This window comes from Euleptes europaea, chromosome 5 (genome assembly GCF_029931775.1).
Source record: "Euleptes europaea isolate rEulEur1 chromosome 5, rEulEur1.hap1, whole genome shotgun sequence".
Taxonomy (NCBI): domain Eukaryota; kingdom Metazoa; phylum Chordata; class Lepidosauria; order Squamata; family Sphaerodactylidae; genus Euleptes; species Euleptes europaea.
The window spans coordinates 97,045,798-97,063,739 of record NC_079316.1 but is presented as its reverse complement, the minus strand read 5'-3'; the positions used below and the strand labels follow the sequence as shown (position 1 = coordinate 97,063,739).

At 44.4% G+C, this 17,942-nt stretch overlaps 1 protein-coding gene across 1 annotated transcript in view; it reads left to right on the top strand.

Annotated features, from left to right (window-relative positions):
- The first annotated feature begins 1,146 nt into the window (after nucleotides 1–1,146).
- Nucleotides 1,147–17,942, top strand: part of CABCOCO1 (ciliary associated calcium binding coiled-coil 1) — a 120,849-nt gene continuing 104,053 nt past the window's right edge. Inside the window, exons 1-2 of the mRNA XM_056850523.1 lie at nucleotides 1,147–1,296; nucleotides 16,185–16,319. Coding sequence (XP_056706501.1) covers nucleotides 1,147–1,296; nucleotides 16,185–16,319 — 285 coding nt within the window. The remainder of the gene's footprint in view (nucleotides 1,297–16,184; nucleotides 16,320–17,942) is intronic.

Sequence of the window (17,942 nt, the reverse complement as noted above, 5' to 3'; positions counted from 1 at the left end):
GGCTGATGCAGTGGATGCAGGCGAGGTGGATCCCAAGGGCCGTGAACCACTCGATCCCCAGGAGGCTGGTTCGGGGCCCGTCGACCACGACGAGGCGGAGGCGGCTGGAACGTTGCTGGAACTGGACATTCATGTAAGCGACACCCCAGACCGGCACCCGACAGCGCTGGTAGTCGGATATGAGGATGCCGGTCGGCTGAAGTTTGGGCAGGGTGGCATGGCACCCCAGTTCGCGGAAAGTGTCCATTGAAATCAGGGCCTTCTAGATCCGGAGACAGAAGGCAAAATGCAAGGACAGTTTTCTGTAGTAGGAAAAGACCCTTTCTGCCTTTCCTTTGTTTTGCCAATGAGAGAAGTCACAACTGGGATCAGACATCCCATATCTATCTACTAGAAACACAGCAATCCACCCATTTATTGAACAGCATCAGACTACTGAGAGCAAGTCAGATGAATGGGGTTGCCAGCTCTCTCTGTTTTAGCAATGCTCCTGTGCCTTTGCAAGCTGCACTGACAAGGCCATAGGACCACTCAAAAAATACTTCGGGTTGCTTCAAAGTCAGTACCTGAAGCAAGCTGAGAAAGTGACATCCTTTTCAGGATTATTATTAAAAGTTATTGGAATGGTGCCCCAAAGAACTAATCAAAACCAATGCATTCAGTAATAAAAATAATGTAATCTACTGTAAGAGGACAGGCTATGAAATTCTTGTTAGTGAATTATACTGACAAATGGAAGATGAGATAGGAAAATATTTCTCCAGGAAAGATCTCGTCATGACTGAGCGGTTTCCTATTTACCTTTGGGATAAATCATTCCCTACGGTTCTTATGTGAAAAGGCACTTGTGAAAACCAAACAGGATATCTCAACATATATAGTTTGCTCAACATTTTTTTTATTATTACACATCCTATCTAAAGATGTGCAGGTCTGTATTATGATACTTAATGGCCTGGAAAGATATTATAACGGCATAAGAAATTTTTACCTCTAACCACATCGTTTTGAATTATTTTTGGTGAGGCGTGTGTTTGCAGACAAGTGATTCCAAGTGTACTCAAACTGACCGGCTATCTCAGCATCCTTTAAAAATGGTTTTAAACGTTCAATTAAAAAGCAGCCCCTTAACAGCTAATTATAAAAATGGAATATGATGCATCTATCAGTGTTGCTATGGAGGACTGTAGTAGTCATGAGGTTGGGGATCTGGGATCAGATTCCCTGATGCGAATTTCAGCTGCAAAAACCAACAAAGGGGTGGTGGTGGTGGTATGGACAGAGGATACTGTCTGGGTATGTGGAGTTGAGGAAGGGGTACTTTCCCCCCTGCAGTTTCCCCAGCCAGAACTGGACACCCTTTTGCTGCTTTAGTCCTGGAAAGGGGGGGGTCTTTTTCCCTGGTCAAGGCTAAAAACAGCCATGGGGAGCAAGGGAAATGGCAAAGGGGGAAGAGTTAAAACCAATTTTCTACCATGCTGCTGCTGCTGTGTGTGTGTGTTTGTGGCTAAATTACTTCTCAGGGATCCAGTATGGAACCCCAATATCATAAATAATTAGGCTACAGAATAGGCTGATCCTGTTAATGGGTTACTATCAAAGGGGGAAATAACAAGTGGAGTTCCATAAGAGCATTCCAGTTTATCATCAGTATTTTTTATTTAGAACACTGGCTAAAGACCATCACCTCAAAGACGTAGGATTGCCAGGCCATTGGTGGGGGATAGGGGGGTAGGGTTGCCAGATCCAGGTTGGGAAACCCATGGAGATTTGGGGATTTATCCTGAAGAGGACAGGAACCTCAATAGGGTACAATGCCATAGAGTTCATCCTCCAAAGAGTCAAGTCTCTCCTGGGGAACTGATCTCTGTAGTTTGGAGATAAGGTGTAATTGTGGGGGATCCTCAGGTCCCACCTGGAGGCTGGAATCCCTAAAGAAGAGCCTGTTCAGTGAAATTATGTGGAGCAATTCAGACATTGCTTTGGCAGAATAAATAGCCACAATTGGTTGGATTCTGTGGGAAATTTCTGCTAATGAAAGGGAGGATGTTTTTTTGCCAGTTTCCCCCTCCTGCTGCAGACCTCTAACTTCCACCTCATGCTGTTCCCAGTGGTCCAAAGCAGGGATGGACTGGCCATTGAACTTATAGAGAAATTTCCCGGGGGAGCTGCTGCCCTAGAGAGCCTCTGGTGGCCAAGAGCAAGCAGAGCCAAGCCCCAGCAATTCTGCCCAAGCCTCAGGGGCCGCTCGGCCCAGACCCCTCCTCGGCCGTGGCAGTTTGTGTCAGCTCACCAACTGTTCTCTCTTGCAGCGGGAGAGCTAAAAATGCCCACTGTCAGCCCCATTGAGCCAAGTGACCCCCTGCAGTGCTGGCTTGTAAACAGCAAGGGCTGCTCAGCACGACCAGCTCCCAGGCTGTTTTCACTTCCCAGTCGGCTTCTGCCCCCACGAGCACCATTTCAGGGATTAGTAAAGCAAAGAAATCCTGTACTGCATTCAGCAATCCCATCTGTCCACGCGAATCTGTGGTGGGCAGAGGCACCCTTAGAAGGGGAAGACTGCAGACTCTTCTCTTGTCAGTACTCACACAAACAAATGGAGTGTAAGCTAGCATGTTACTTCTTTTTACACCATAGTCATACTCCTTCCTTAGTACTTTTTCTCAAGACCCTTTCAAGCATTTACACAACGTAGCAGTTGCCCTCACTGTGGTCTCCACAGTGCAACTTTACAAGTTTCACTTGTCCCTGTAAAGTTGCACGATTTTCAAGCGATTTCAAAAAACCGAACACATGGTGAAAAGGAGCACCTGCTACTGCCGCTCTGCACTTCTCCACCCCTAACCAGACTCTCCCCAAGATGGCCAGCCGGCATGCCTCCCCAATTGAGAGCCAGCGTGGTGTGGTGGTTAAGAGCGGTGGTTTGGGGCAGAGGACTCTAATCTGGAGAACCAGGTTTGATTCCCCACTCCTCCACATGAGCAGCGGACGCTAATCTGGTGAACTGGGTTTGTTTCCCCACTCCTACACATGAAGCCAGCTGGGTGACCTTGGGCTAGTCACACTCAGCCCCACCTCCTTCACAGGGTGTCTGTTGTGGGGAGGGGAAAGGAAAGTGATTGTAAGCTGGTTTGAGACTTCCTTAAGTGGTAGAGAAAGTCAGCATATAAAAACCAATTCTTCTTCTCCTCTGAACTGGGAAGCTGTTTTCCTTGCACAGAGGAGGGAGAGGTCTGTTTCCGCACCCGATCTGTGCAGCCTCCCAGGGTGAAAAGAAGATAATTTGCTTTAAGGAAGCTGCCGGTGGGTGGAGGCAGCAGGGACTGCTGGAGGGAGCCACCACCATTTTGCGCTTCTCCATGAACGCAGAAGGAGCTGCCCCTGCTCTGCCTCCGCAGCCAGTTGCTCTGGCCTCCATGGCAGCCTCTCCACTGGTCCCGGAGGCGGGTGGAGGCGGCAGCGCCTGGAGGAGGCAAGGATAGCCTGATGAGGGGCGGTGAAGGGCACCGGAAGGAAGGGCAGTCGCCATGCGCAGTGAAATGCACCAGTGAGTACTCCCAACAAAAGTGAAACTTTACCAAAAATCGGAACAACACGAGGATAGGAAAACCAGGTAACGTTTCACCATGGAGAGGTTTGGTGCCACTTGAGGGAGATGTCATGCGTTTGGACAAGGGAGATTCACTACATTCCAGTGAGAATAGTAGGACTACATGGCCATGCGTTTTCCACCCCTGTGAATCCAGTGGATCACGCAGGAAGTATCTGCATTCATGCAGCATCTCAGCTTAAGAAATACTTTGTTGAATCTTCCCATTGGTCCAGCATTCTCTTTGACTGTCAGATGCCTTTGGAAGCTCTTAAGCCACTCTGTTGTCTGCCCCCAGAAATTGATGCTCAAAAAGGTACATCATCTTATCACAGAGGGTACTCTTGGAAAGATTTACTATGCGAATCTGCATATCCAAAAGGAAAATGGATTTGGATATCATCAGAGCTGCAAGGGGCCCCAACCTCAGAAACATTTTTTTTGGCAGCAGTTGTACCACTGCATAGATATTGAAATAGGTACTTATTATGAAGAGTACAGGGCCGTTAAGAGCTTAAAGAAAACGTGTTAAGCTGAGGTAACTCTTCGTGTTAATGTGAGGCTTGAACCTATTGAACTCCAGACTGGTGTGCGGCATTAAAAAAAATCCTTCATTGGAAATTTAAGGTATAACATGAACTATGACAAAGACTTGAAGTAAATGACCCTGATCATGAAAATAGTTCATTTTGTTTCCGTGGACGGTTTCCTTTAGAGAAATAGTACTCTGCATTCAACAGTGGTTATCTATTATATAGTATCCCGCTGAGTTCCATCAAATAAACACTATTAACATGAAGACATTTACCATAGCTATAAATCTCTCAGTGTAACTCTGATTTCTCTTAAATATTTTTGTCACATACAAGCTGCTTTGGCACCAAAATGATGCAGTGTAAAATGTCTGTGGAGTATCTCAATTAGCCACAGTGTTCTTACCCAAGAGATTAATTTAATCCCATGGCAGCAGTGCACTAAATCAGAATCCATACTAGATGGATGACTGTTACAAGAAAAAGAACTTGGGCTAATTGATAATGACATCATTACACTCTGGATCAAAATTATTGCTTCTAGGTTCACTTTATAGCTGGTTTCCTTCCTTTGGCGGTCAGTCCTGTTCCTTTATGAACTACCTTCATCTTTCTCAGTCTATCAAAGGAGATTCTAAAGAGCGTGATTTGGCTTTTCAGTTTGGCAATTTTGTAACTTTTTACAATTTTATATAAGGTTTAAATTTATACAATTTGTTTAGATGAGCATTTATGATTGAACATTTACATATTTCCTCTTGAAGTAGATATATTAGTTTCTGGATTGTACAGGCATTGTTTCAGTCAAGGGCTACAATGTGATTCCCAACAGAAAATGACAATGGCTTGAAACAAAAGCCATATAGCAACAGGTATTTGAAATCTGGGGAAGGAAGGCGCATGGTATAGTCTGATCTTGTCAGATCTCAGAAGCTAAGAAGGGTCGGCACTTGGAAGGAAGACTACCGAGGAAGACTTTGCAGAAGAAGGCAATGGCAAACCACCTCTGCTTCTCACTTTCCTTGAAAGCCCCTTCCTGGGGCCACCATAAGTCAATTGTGACTTGACTACACATAGTATGTATTTGAAATCTGAGAGGGGGAAGCAATTTCAAGAAAATAAACTACATCTGGGTTAAGCATGTCTCCCCTGCCTTCCCCCACCACTTCACTGCTCTAACACTTTCTGTATAAGGAGCTTTGCTTTTTGTAAAAAAGAAGAAAAGTCCAGGCACTTGCACATTATCATATAATGATTATTTAGCCCCTTTGAAAGCTTTTGATTTATGATGTATATATTCATTCATATTTAATAAGGGAGATTCTTGCAGCATTCAAGCATAGGATTAAATAGAGATGTATTTGTTTTCTACATGTTATAAAAGGACAGCCTGTGTTAAGACCCTCGAGCCTATTTGCTTTTGCTAAACCCCCCCCCCCCATCTTTATTGGTTACAGTGCTCAAAGTCCACCCCAGCAGAACCAAAAGACATAAGTTTCTTCAGTAAGTGAGGGAGCAATTGAAAAATACACCCAACTGCAGTTCTACAGGGATGACTGGAAGTAGATCCCATTTAATTCAGTGGGACTTACTTCACTGTAAACCTGAATGGGATCAGTCTGTGTTTCAAGGCTTGTTTGTATGTAGTTTTTGTTGTTGCGGCTGGAGTGGGTTATGTTTTGTTTTTTTGTTTTGCTTATCTCCGGATGTAAGCCAGGACTTTAAATGAGCGCCTCTGAGGAAAGTAGAATTCTTCTGCTTAATAATAAAGCAGTTAAATTATTTTAATTTTGTATGGAGTATAATTGTTTCATAAAATTCAAGGAAGATGTAAGACCATAGAAAAAGTCACATTCCCCCCCCCCCCCCAATGGATCACGCTGTACGGTTACCAACTACCTTTTAAACAACATTCAGATATCGCAATAAACCATAGTAATGATCAAACCCCAGCTGGTTGTAATATCTGAATGCAGACAGGCAGCGGATTCCAAAACTAGCATCCATGGCTGGTTTGCTATGCATTGTCTGCATTGATTGTAGTTTAAATTTTCTAATCATGGTATGTTGAGTAGCATGCCCCTTGTAGTAAGGTTGCCAACCACCAGGTGGGGCCTGGAGACCTTCCAGAATTACAACTGATTTACAGATGACAGAAATCAGTTCTCCTGGATAAAATGTCAGCTTTAGAGGGTAGACTCTATGGCATCAGACCCTGCTGAGCTCTCTCCCCTCCCCAAACCTTATCACCCCCGGGTTTCACCCCAGATCTCCAGGAATTTCCCAACCCAGAGGTGGCAACCCTACCTTTGCAGCCACAGAGTTGATAGTAGGGAGTCAGGAGAGGGGCAAGAAGCAGGCAAATTAGGGTTTACACATGGACCAGTGTTTGTGGCACAAACCACAAATTGTAGTAGCATTCGAATGCAGCCTTAGGGCCAAACGAGGCATTACATTTTTTGACAAGTTGGATCTAAGTCCCTGGGACTTGATCTGCACTCCTGAATGCTGCCTGTGCAGCCCCTCCCCCAGCAGGGCAAATAATACCCCCCAGGGATGTTTTGGGTTGGGAAAATGGTTCAGGGGAAGACTGAAGCCCTTCTTCCCTTCATGTCATGGTCCTAATCCAAACTGGGCCCATGCTGTAGTTGAGCTGCTCATTCCCCACAGCTGCAAAGTGCTTTCAGAGAATGCAAGTTGTGTCAGAAGACCCAGGCCTAACTCTTTTTTTAAAAAAAATGTAGCATCTAGTTTGAACCTTAGACTGTATAGCAGTTAAGGGGAAATTATTTTGTGGCCCAAAACATTTTTACAGAGGAGCTTTATCCTCCCCCCTTAGTTCTCTTAAACAGGCCTGCCTCCAACCAAAAGTCTACTCCAGTTCAGTTTCTATTGCACATGGTCAATGGTGGTTACAAAAAAATAAACAAAAAATAAAATACCACAAAACTGGATGACAATCGCTAATAAAAGTTACATTTTAGTAGCAAATTAAAAGCTTTTATGGGTATAGTTCTCTAACCCTCTGGATCTTATCAAAATACAGCACATAAAACATTATTAAATAGTTAGCGTTCAGAGACATCTTGGGCTTATCTAACATGAAATAAACCAAATTTACTTACACAAGGCTTCTGCAGAACAGCTTACTCTATGGCTGTTGTGACATGTCGAGACAGTTGGTTATTTAATATGAGAAACTGAGCTCTTTCAATGAAAACTGTGCTTCAACTGGAACTATTACATGTGTGCTCATCGGGACTCAGTGACAAAAGAGCTGAGAGACCCTAATTTTTTCTCTGCAGCTGCCCAACCCTCCCAGATGCCCAGTGTCTATGGACAACCATGTCCCTGATTTGCATCATTGTCCAGTATCTTTGCATTTAGACTATAGTCTTTATACTGGCCAGTCAACAGGCAATGTCTAATGAGGAGTGCTTGTTTCCATTTACAAACAAGACAAATAGTCAGTAAATGAACCCACAAAAGAATGAAATGATGTTTCTTCTGAGAGAACCAAATTGAGGCTGGGCTCTTACATTATCTTGGCTGCAATGCCATTCCTTCCCAAAACATCAGGACAATGTCAGAAGCATGGGCGATGTGAGAGAATCTCCTCCCCACACCAACATCAACTGTCTGGAAATGCATCCTGGGGTATCCCATTCCTCTGGATTTGCGCCTTGGCCTGACCAGGATCACTTCCTCTTCCAAAGACAGATGATGGCTGGCTGCTCAGGTGGCCAGCTGGGTGGGGGGGGGGAGAAAGGGGGGAAAGGACCTGCTGCCACTCATATTTTTGCAAATGGGTAAGACACCCAATCACTGGAGTAGAAGGAGGAATCATAGAATCATAGAGTTGGAAGGGACCACCAGGGACATCTAGTCCAACCCCCTGCACAATGCAGGAAATTAACAACTACCTCCCCCCACATCACCAGTGACCCCAACCCTCCCCCCGCCATGCAGGATCCCACAATCAAAGCACTCCCGACAGATGGCCGTCTAGCCTCTGCTGAAAGGAAGGTGAATGGTTGCTGCTGCCAGCATTGTGGTTGTTCATTGTTGATGGACATAAGGGAGGGGGTAATGGCTCAATGTTTATGAAGGAAAGAGGAGCCCATTACAGGTTTCTTGTCTGGCATCCTCACCCCAACTTGTTTATCTCAGAATCTGGATTCCCCCCTCACTATATATAAACAGGACATTATGGTTGTGTCAGTTTGAAAACATAAAAGAACTGAGGACTCATCTTGTTCCCCAATGCACATACACCAGTTTTTCCTCACTAACTTGTACACCTTCTCCTGCTGCTGTACCGTTCCTTGCAAAATACAATGTCCATCTGCAGAAACTGAAAATTTAACCAGGCCTATCCAACTAGTGATTCCCCAGCCCAAATGTTACCCACCTGCCAAGTATTATGGCCTGGTGTATGCTTGATGCCCCTCCCCCCTCTGTTTTGGTGCCATGGAGCGAAACACAAAAGGTTTATGAAGCTCTGTGGTTGGGCTCCCATCAGCGACTAGGGGCTAACGGTCATGTGGATAGGTCACATTGAGTAGGTCTGGGTACATACAAATTGAATACTTTCATAGTTGTGCCTGGAAGAGGTGCTGGAAGAGGTGCTGTCAAGTCCCAGCTGACTTGAGGCTACCCCATAGGGCAAACAAGAGGTGTGCAGAAGTGGTTTGCCATTGCCTACCTCTGTATCCAACCCTGGATTTCTTTGTTGGTCTCCCATCCACATACTCAACAGGGCCAACCCTGCTTAGCCTCTGAGATCTGATGAGATCAGGTTAGCCTGGGCCATCCTGTGTCCTTTCTAATTTATCACTGACATACATGTACTCATGTATGACACATACAATGTCAATGGATCTAGAGGCCTCACTGAAGATGTTGTCCATACCTTCTTACAAAGTATATATTTCATATTCATAATTCCCAAAGATAAAACCATTTAGATATTTTAAATAGCCATCTATAATAAATCAAACAAAAATTCCCACCCTGTGGACTTTGGAAAGAAAAACTAACTGTAGTAAATAGGTTCTCGCCTACTTCTGCCAAATGTTTCCAGTTATATCAATGTTTCCCCCCACGAATGGAAGACATTATGATGATTAAGAAGCTAACCCACCACCCTTCATCACGTGAGCAATCTGATTCATTCTGAGTAATATGGTTTTTATTTGTTTTTATATATTTTTAGCCTGTGTTTCAAACCAAAAATTAGGCCAAAATCAGCTCCTATTAATTAAAATCTAATGCAAATGATCAGTTAAACACATATCAGCATACATATGAATTTCAGCATCATCTTCTGCAACAACACAGTGCTGTTCTCTGTGTTAATTTCGTTTTATTTAGTTGGCTTATTTGCTAAATTGTGCCCATGGCAAACACTTTTAAGTCCACTGATTGAAATGGAAAAAATGTAAGTATGTGCTAAATCAATGGGATTTTGAACATTTGTTGCTACTTAGGATGGATTGTGTGCTATATATGTAATCTGTATTTACAAGCAGATTTGTCCCTTAGGGCTAATGTAGGATACAACATTTACAAATATGTTTTTAAGGTTTTAAAAAATTGGACATTATAATAACCACCATAGACAAATGTACCCAAAGTAAACTCCACACTGATACTTGGGAGGTGCTTTCCAAGACAGTAAGATCTAACACTGCTTTTTAAAGATTAATCATTCAGAATGGGAGAGGACCACTTATAATTTTTGACAGGCAGGCAAGGTAAGATTAATATAAAATCTTAAGATGTTAAATAACATTAGGGAGAGGATCACCCCCTGGGGGACCCCATATACCAATAGGTATCGTGGAGACACCCTCTACTCCAATGCTATGCTCTCTCCCCAATCCTGGAGAATTGAGACCAGCCATTGCAAGGCTGTTCCATGAATACCAGTTTCGGCTAGGCAGTGGGTCAATAGATATATGCGGAGATCATCTGTGAGGATGACTAGTGATGTAAGATTCTGCATCTTACAACACAGTTATGAAACCAAGAATGTCCCTGTTTTTCAAGTTTATTGTTAACGTCTGTAGTTTTGTATGACAAAAAAAAAAATCTTCAGCACACCAGATAGATTTCTTGGAATCTTTAAAATTCCTATAATAGTTGCCATTGTTTCTGAACAGTGGGCTGCTTTCTAAAGGCTGTCATCAAAGACTCCATCCTGTGCAAAATACTAAGGAGTAATACATGGCCCACAGTTCACATCATAATAAATGAACAAAAGCCCATTACTTTACCAGTGAAGGCTATAATTTATGGTTTGAGAATCGCCGTATTGTATCGTATCTTCTTTTGCTGCTCCAGAGTGTCTCTGACCTCTCTACATATATGTCTAACAATTGGTTTTGCAAAAAGTAAGAACAGGACCTAAGCTATTGGATCCTGCGGTGTTTTGTAGAATTAGTCACAGCATTTCAGAAAACTATTTAGACCGTGTCGATGAAACCCCGTGAATTCCTGTATGGATTCCCTGCAATGTTTTGCAGATGACACTGGAAGAGCCGCAGTTACTTCCTCTTCTGCTAAATACACATATATTATTGTCAATTAAAGATACTATTTTGAGAAGCAGACACAGCTTGCTGTAAGGCTGAAGAAAAATGTGGAAAATTAAATGAGACTGCTGGAAGATCTCACAACACTCTCTATATTTTTTCTGCTCAATATGAGCACATGGTAGAGCTTATCTTGGAAGTGCGTAGATTTCACCAAAGCATTCTGGGTGTTGCACACCAAGATCATATGGGATATGCATGGTCAAATTGTTCTGTTGGCACAGGGATGCAGAAATAATTCTATATTTTTGCACATTAGTGGTGAGAAACAGTGATCATGTTTACGTTTAAAGTGTCCAGCTGTTAATATAGATCAGTTGTACTTTAAATGCTCACAAAAAGAATGACACTTTTGCCTGCCCTTCCCAACAGACGTTTGTTGGAGATGAGGGGGGATGTCTAATTGGTGCTTGGGGGTCCGTGTGGGCTGAACTGTTGCAAGGATGTATATGCAACCCATTTCATTTTCTCTTTAACATATAAAGTTGCTGGGTTTATGATAAATATGTTACCTTGAAAACTCTTCATACCTTTAATGTTTTCTGAAGCAATTTTGCTACTGCTTGCCAAGCCACAAGGGTGCTGTAAGTACACACCCAATTGGAAAAGATGATTTAGGAGAGGGATCTATGTAGCCAGAATTCTGCTGGGTTACATATACCACATGCAAGAAAAAAGGGGGTAAAGTAGGGGATATATGAAAAGGGGTTAGTGAGGAAAAAAAGTAATGACAAATTAGTACCTGAAGGTAGGGCATGTGTGGTAGGGTTGCCAGCTTCAGGATGGGAACATCCTGGAGATTTGGGGGATGGAGCCAGGGGAGTGTGGGGTTTCAAGACGGGAAGAACCTCAGTGGAGTATGATGCCATAGAGTTCACCCTCCAAAGCAGTCATTTTCTCTAGGGGAACTGATCTTCAGACAACACATAGTTAAATTGTGGAACTCTCTGCCCCAGGATGTAGTGATGGCTACCAACTTTGAAGGCTTTAAGAGTGGAGTGGACATATTAATGGAGGATAGGGTTATCCATGGCTACTAGTCAAAATGGCTACTAGTCATGATGCATATCTATTCTTTCCAGGATCAAAGGAGAATGCCTATTATGGTACACAGGCAGGATGCTGCTGCAGTTGTCTTGTTTATGGGCTTCCTAGAGGCACCTTGTTGGCTACTGTGTGAACATACTGCTGGACTTGATGGTCCTTGGTCTGATCCAGCATGGCTTTTCTTATGTTCTTATCTCTGTTGTCTGGAAATCAGTTGTAATTCTGGGGGATCTCCAGCCCCACCACTTGGAGGTTGGCAACCCTGGCTGTGGAAGGTGTTGTGTGGAAAGTTAGCAAACTGTCAGTCAGGCAGTGGCTCATTATCAAGATAAGCATTAGTGTTCTAGGGTTGCCAGATCCCCCCTGGCAAAGGGGTATCTTTTTGGATTTTATAATTTAGTAATCATGAATGTAATAATTAGTATATAAAGATACTCTTTTGTATTTTCTTTTTGTATTTTTATGTTAATTTTATTGTATTTGTTTGTTTTGTGTTATAAAAATTAATAAAAATTTATATATAAAAAAGATAGGCATTAGTGTTCTAGGGTTGCCAGACGCAGATTCCCAACTGGAAAGTGTGGGTCTAGCCAGCAACGAACCACAGGTAAAACTCCCATGCATAAATGACCCTAGGCAAGTCTATTCAGTAGGAGTTATTCCCAGGAAAGCATTCTTATAAAAGCAAATGTGTATGAGAAAACAAAATAATACATTGTGACACAGGAGCAATCTTCCCTCAGAATATATAAGACCAGTGTGTGTGTGTGTGCGTGTGCGTGGGCCCTCAAATCACAGCTGACTTATGGCAACCTCAGAGAGTTTTTGAGGCAAGAGACATTTGGATGTGGTTTGCCATTGCCTGCTTCCGCATCACAACCCTGGTAGTCCCTGGAGGTCTCCCATCCAAATTCTAACCTGGGCCAACCCTGCTTAGCTTCTGGGATCTGACAAGATCAGGCTAGCCTGGGGCTATCCAGGTCAGGATTCTGGACCATTAGGTGCATACAAAAATAATCCAGACAGAAATTTCTATCAGTGTGGGGGGTGGGTGGGGTTGCCAACCTCCAGGAAGTAGCAGGCGATCTCCTGCTATTTCAACTGATCTCCAGCCAATAGAGATCAGTTCCCCTGGGGAAAATGGCCGCTTTGGCCATTGGATTCTATGGTGTTGAAGTCCCTCCCCAAACCCTGCCCTCCTCAGGTTCCACCCCCAAAACCTCCCGCCAGTGGCGAAGAGGGACCTGGCAACCCTAGGGGCTGGGGGTGGAATCCAAGTAGGCAGCATCATCAATATATCTAATTCTGAAGAGTGGTCCTGAGTGCAGCATCCAAAATACGTGGAACCATGTTCAGACAGTGGAGGTTTTGCTTTGTTTTTGACAAACCTAGGGATAATTTCCCAGGGCTGCAGACAAATAAAAAAAAGTTATATTAAAATGGGGGTTGTTATTATTGTTATATTTTACTCAGGTGCTTTTCTAATGATTTCATCCTCTACATAATTATGGTGAGAGCTCATTTTTTTCAGCATAGTGGCGCCATTTTGGGGGTTGCTCAGCTACCCCACTAAACAAGCGGCAGAGTAGGAAAAAAGGAGGTGAGGCGGGAGGTGACCGCTGCATTAGTACACTTTGGAAAGCTGAACGAAGGGAGCCAGGGGGTCAAGGGGCGGCGGACGAGGCACACAGGCCGGCAAGAGGAGGAGGCAGCGGCAGGACGCAGACGGAGGAAAGACAGGGAATGAGAGGCCCTGGGTTTCAACAGTTCCCGCTTAACTATCTAGGTTTATTGCATACATAATAACATGGAAGGCCAAAAGGAGCAGCGGCATGGAGAACAAGAAAGCGGGAATCAGAAGAGGAATTTCCCCAGTTGTCATAGGCCATTTATGCATGGGAGGTTTTGCCTTGGATTTGCTGTTCTGTAAAAACACATTTTCCCCATCCGAATTCTCAAAACTCAAAAACACCCCCCCCCCCAATGCAGAGTTCTGAGGATTCAGATGGGAGAAATGCGCGTCTAGAAAGCGGCAAACCCGAGGCAAAACCTCCCATGCATTGTGAAGTCACGAAGTATTTGGGAAATCCTAAACAAAGGAGGTCCTAGAAAAGAGCAAGAGTCCAGTAGCACCTTAAAGACTAACAAAACTATTTTCTGGCAGGGTATGAGCTTTCGTGAGCCACAGCTCACGCTGTGGCTCACGAAAGCTCATACCCTGCCAGAAAATAGTATTGTTAGTCTTTAAGGTGCTACTGGACTCTTGCCCTTTTCTACATCTGTCTTTAAGTATAGGAGAGTACTTATATATTATACTTCTATACTATACTTAAAGACAGATGGATTCACATTCTAAGCTGTATCTGAAGAAGTGAGCTGTGGCTCACGAAAGCTCATACCCTGCCAGAAAATAGTTTTGTTAGTCTTTAAGGTGCTACTGGACTCTTGCCCTTTTCTACATCTGTCTTTAAGTATAGGAGAGTACTTATATATTATACTTCTATACTATACTTAAAGACGGATGGATTCACATTCTAAGCTGTATCTGAAGAAGTGAGCTGTGGCTCACGAAAGCTCATACCCTGCCAGAAAATAGTTTTGTTAGTCTTTAAGGTGCTACTGGACTCTTGCCCTTTTCTACATCTGTCTTTAAGTATAGGAGAGTACTTATATATTATACTTCTATACTATACTTAAAGACGGATGGATTCACATTCTAAGCTGTATCTGAAGAAGTGAGCTGTGGCTCATGAAAGCTCACACCCTGCCAGAAAATATTTGTGTTAGTCTTTAAGGTGCTACTGGACTCTTGCCCCTTTTCTACATCTGTCTTTAAGTATAGGAGAGTACTTATATATTATACTTCTATACTATACTTAAAGACGGATGGATTCACTTTCTAGCTGTATCTGAAGAAGTGAGCTGTGGCTCACAAAAGCTCACACCCTGCCAGAAAATAGTTTTGTTAGTCTTTAAGGTGCTACCGGACTCCTGCCCCTTTTCTACTACTGCAGACAGACTAACCCGGCTACCCACTGTGAATTATTTTTGCCAGGGAAACTGATCTTTGTTGTCTGGAGCTCAGTCGTAATTGTGAATTACCAAAGGACGTCCTTTTTGCCTCCAAGGGCGGAGTGACTTCACTTCGCGCGCCTCCACCGTGTCTTGTTAGCTACACGCAGGGCAACGGCATGCAGACTGACAAAACGTTTCCCGTTAGAGAAAGGCGGGAAAGGGGGAGAGGCAAGCGGGGCCCAGAACGGAAGCCGCGCGGGCGGCAGTTGGCGTCAGAGAAGCTGTTTGCAAAGTGACGCACGGGCGCCTGAAACACGCCCCACTGAGTTAGGTGGGGACTAAATAGGCCTGAAGTTAAAAGAGAAAGTGCCAAAGCAGGACTACAGCTGAACATCAAGAAAACAAAAGTAATGACTACAGGAGAATTACACAACTTTAAGGTTGACAATGAGGAAATTGAAATTGTTCAAGACTTTTTATTCCTTGGCTCCACCATCAACCAAAAGGGAGACTGCAGCCAAGAAATTAGAAGGAGATTGAGACTGGGAAGGGCAGCCATGAAGGAGCTAGAAAAGATTTTGAAGTGTAAGGATGTGTCACTGGCCACCAGGACTAGATTAATTCATGCCATCGTATTCCCTATTTCTATGTATGGGTGTGAAAGCTGGACAGTGAAGAAAGCTGATAGGAAGAAAATAGATTCCTTGGAAATGTGGTGTTGGAGGAGAGTGTTATGGATTCCGTGGACGGCCAAAAAAACAAATCAGTGGGTTCTAGATCAAATCAAGCCTGAACTGACCCTAGAAGCTAAAATGACTCAACTGAGGCTGTCGTATTTGGGTCACTTCATGACAAGACAAGAGTCACTGGAAAAGACAGTCATGCTAGGAAAAGTTGAGGGCAGCAGGAAAAGAGGAAGACCCAACAAGAGATGGATGGACTCAATAAAGGAAGCCACAGCCTTCAATTTGCAAGACCTGAGCAAGGCTGTCAAAGATGGGACATTTTGGAGGACTTTCATTCATAGGGTCGCCATGAGTCGGAAGCGACTTGACGGCACTTAACACACCCACAAATAGGCCCAGGGGGTGGGGAGAGGCTACACGTCCGCATAGGGCCCGAACGCAGCGTTTGGGTCGGGTCGCCCCGAACGCAGCGTGAGCACGCAAAGGCCTCCCTCGGCGCGAGGGAAGGCGGGGGGGGGGGGGACGGCGGCGCCCGTTGCCCGGCAACGGCCGCTCCGGCAACGGCCGCAACGGCCGCTCCAGCAACTGCCGCTTGGCGAAACTCCTCCCCCCCCCCGTTTTCTAGACGCGAGTCCTTCCTCGGTCCTAACGACGTTTGCCTCCCCCCCCCCGTCTGAGAGAACAGCGCCCCCCCCCCCAGCTAAACCCACCCCTACAGCTTAACATCTTCCTCGCTTCTCCGACGCCGCCGTCGTCGTCCCCCGTCCCCCCCATGATGCTGGGCTCGGCCAGGGGGGCGAACAAGGGGCGGGAGAAGGAGAAAGAGAAGGACAAGGAGTGCGCGGCCGCGCAGGTAAGAGGCCCGTTTCGCGGAGGCGGGGCCAGGGGGGCCAACCTCCAGGTGCTCAACCACAAGGACTCGAGACCACTGTTAAGACAAGAATGCAGGGATAAAACAGGGCAGGCTCCAAGCCCCAAAAAGCTCTATTCTACAGGTGCAAAACTCAAGCTGATGAGACAGACAGTGATACAGCAAGACGCAATCTTATGATTGGCAGCCCGCTTTTCCTTGGGAGCATAAAACTTTATAGAGAAAACACATTAAAAAAAATAGCAAAATATATCCGAAGACATAATATTGTCGAAGGCATTCACGTTTTGCCAGCCACAACCACAGCCGTTCTCTTTCTGACTATATGTTACTCTTCCTACACACTTGACACTGAGAGACGCCGTCCTTCAGTGTGACTCCTCTGGAGATGCCGGCCACAGCTGCTGGCGAAACGTCAGGAAAGAAAATACCAAGACCACGGTCACACAGCCCGGATCACCTACAAGAACCAATGAACTCTGACCGTGAAAGCCTTCGACAATATTCTGTCTTCGAATATATTTTGCTATTTTTTTTATTTCCCCGTAGGAAAGAAAATCCCAAGACCACGGTTACACAGCCCGGATAACCTACAAGAACCAATATTCGAAGACGTTCAGTCAGACTTCTTGTCGGAACGTGCTAGTGGGCCACTACGATTTTCCTAGGCAAACTGTGAACATTTCCTCTTCGGTGAGGCTGATGAAGCTTTACTAGGTGAAAGCGCTTCAACTACCCGGGAAAGCGTTTCCTCCCTTTCGCGCCGCTGCGTCTTTTTTATATATAAATTTAATTAATTTTTATAACATAACACGAAAAACAAAAAACACAATAAAAGAAATAACATAAAAAAATACAAAAGAGTATCTATCTATACCACTGGTTCCCAACCAGGGGTCCGTGGACCCCCAGGGGTCCGCGAGAACTAAATTAAGGTCCGTGAAACAAAGTTATAAACCCATAATAAATTAATATTTTCAATTAAAAGTTCTCTATTATAAAAATATATATTCAAATATTATTCTAAGTTTAATGTTTAACTAACAGTTATGATTAAAGTTTATTTTCAAATTCTCGGAATTTTTATTTTGAACCTTGGGGTCCCTGCACCGAACAAAAAAGTCCTAGTGGTCCCTGGTCAAAAAAAGGTTGGGGACCACTGATCTATACCATCTGACCATCTTTCCATACGTTGGACTTGCTTCACGTCCCCTTCTGGACACTGCCATTTGGCTTCTTTGTAACTGCTGTTGAATTTGTGGAACAGCCGTTGTATATTGTTGTATAATTGTATGCCTCATTAACTTGAGTTTTGCACCTGTAGAATATAGCTTTTTGATACTTTGAGCCTGCCCTGTTTTATTCCTACAACCTCCAGGTACTAGCTGGAGATCTCCTGCTATTACAACTGATCTCCAGCCGATAGAGATCAGATCACCTGGAGAAAAATGGCCACGTTGGCCATTGGACCCTATGGCATTGAAGCCCCTCCCCTCCCCAAACCCCGCCCTCCTCAGGCTCCGCCCAAAAAACCCACCGATGGCGAAGAGGGACCTGGAAACCCTAGGCGGGGCCTCCCGTTTCCTGGGTGTCATCTCAGCGTGG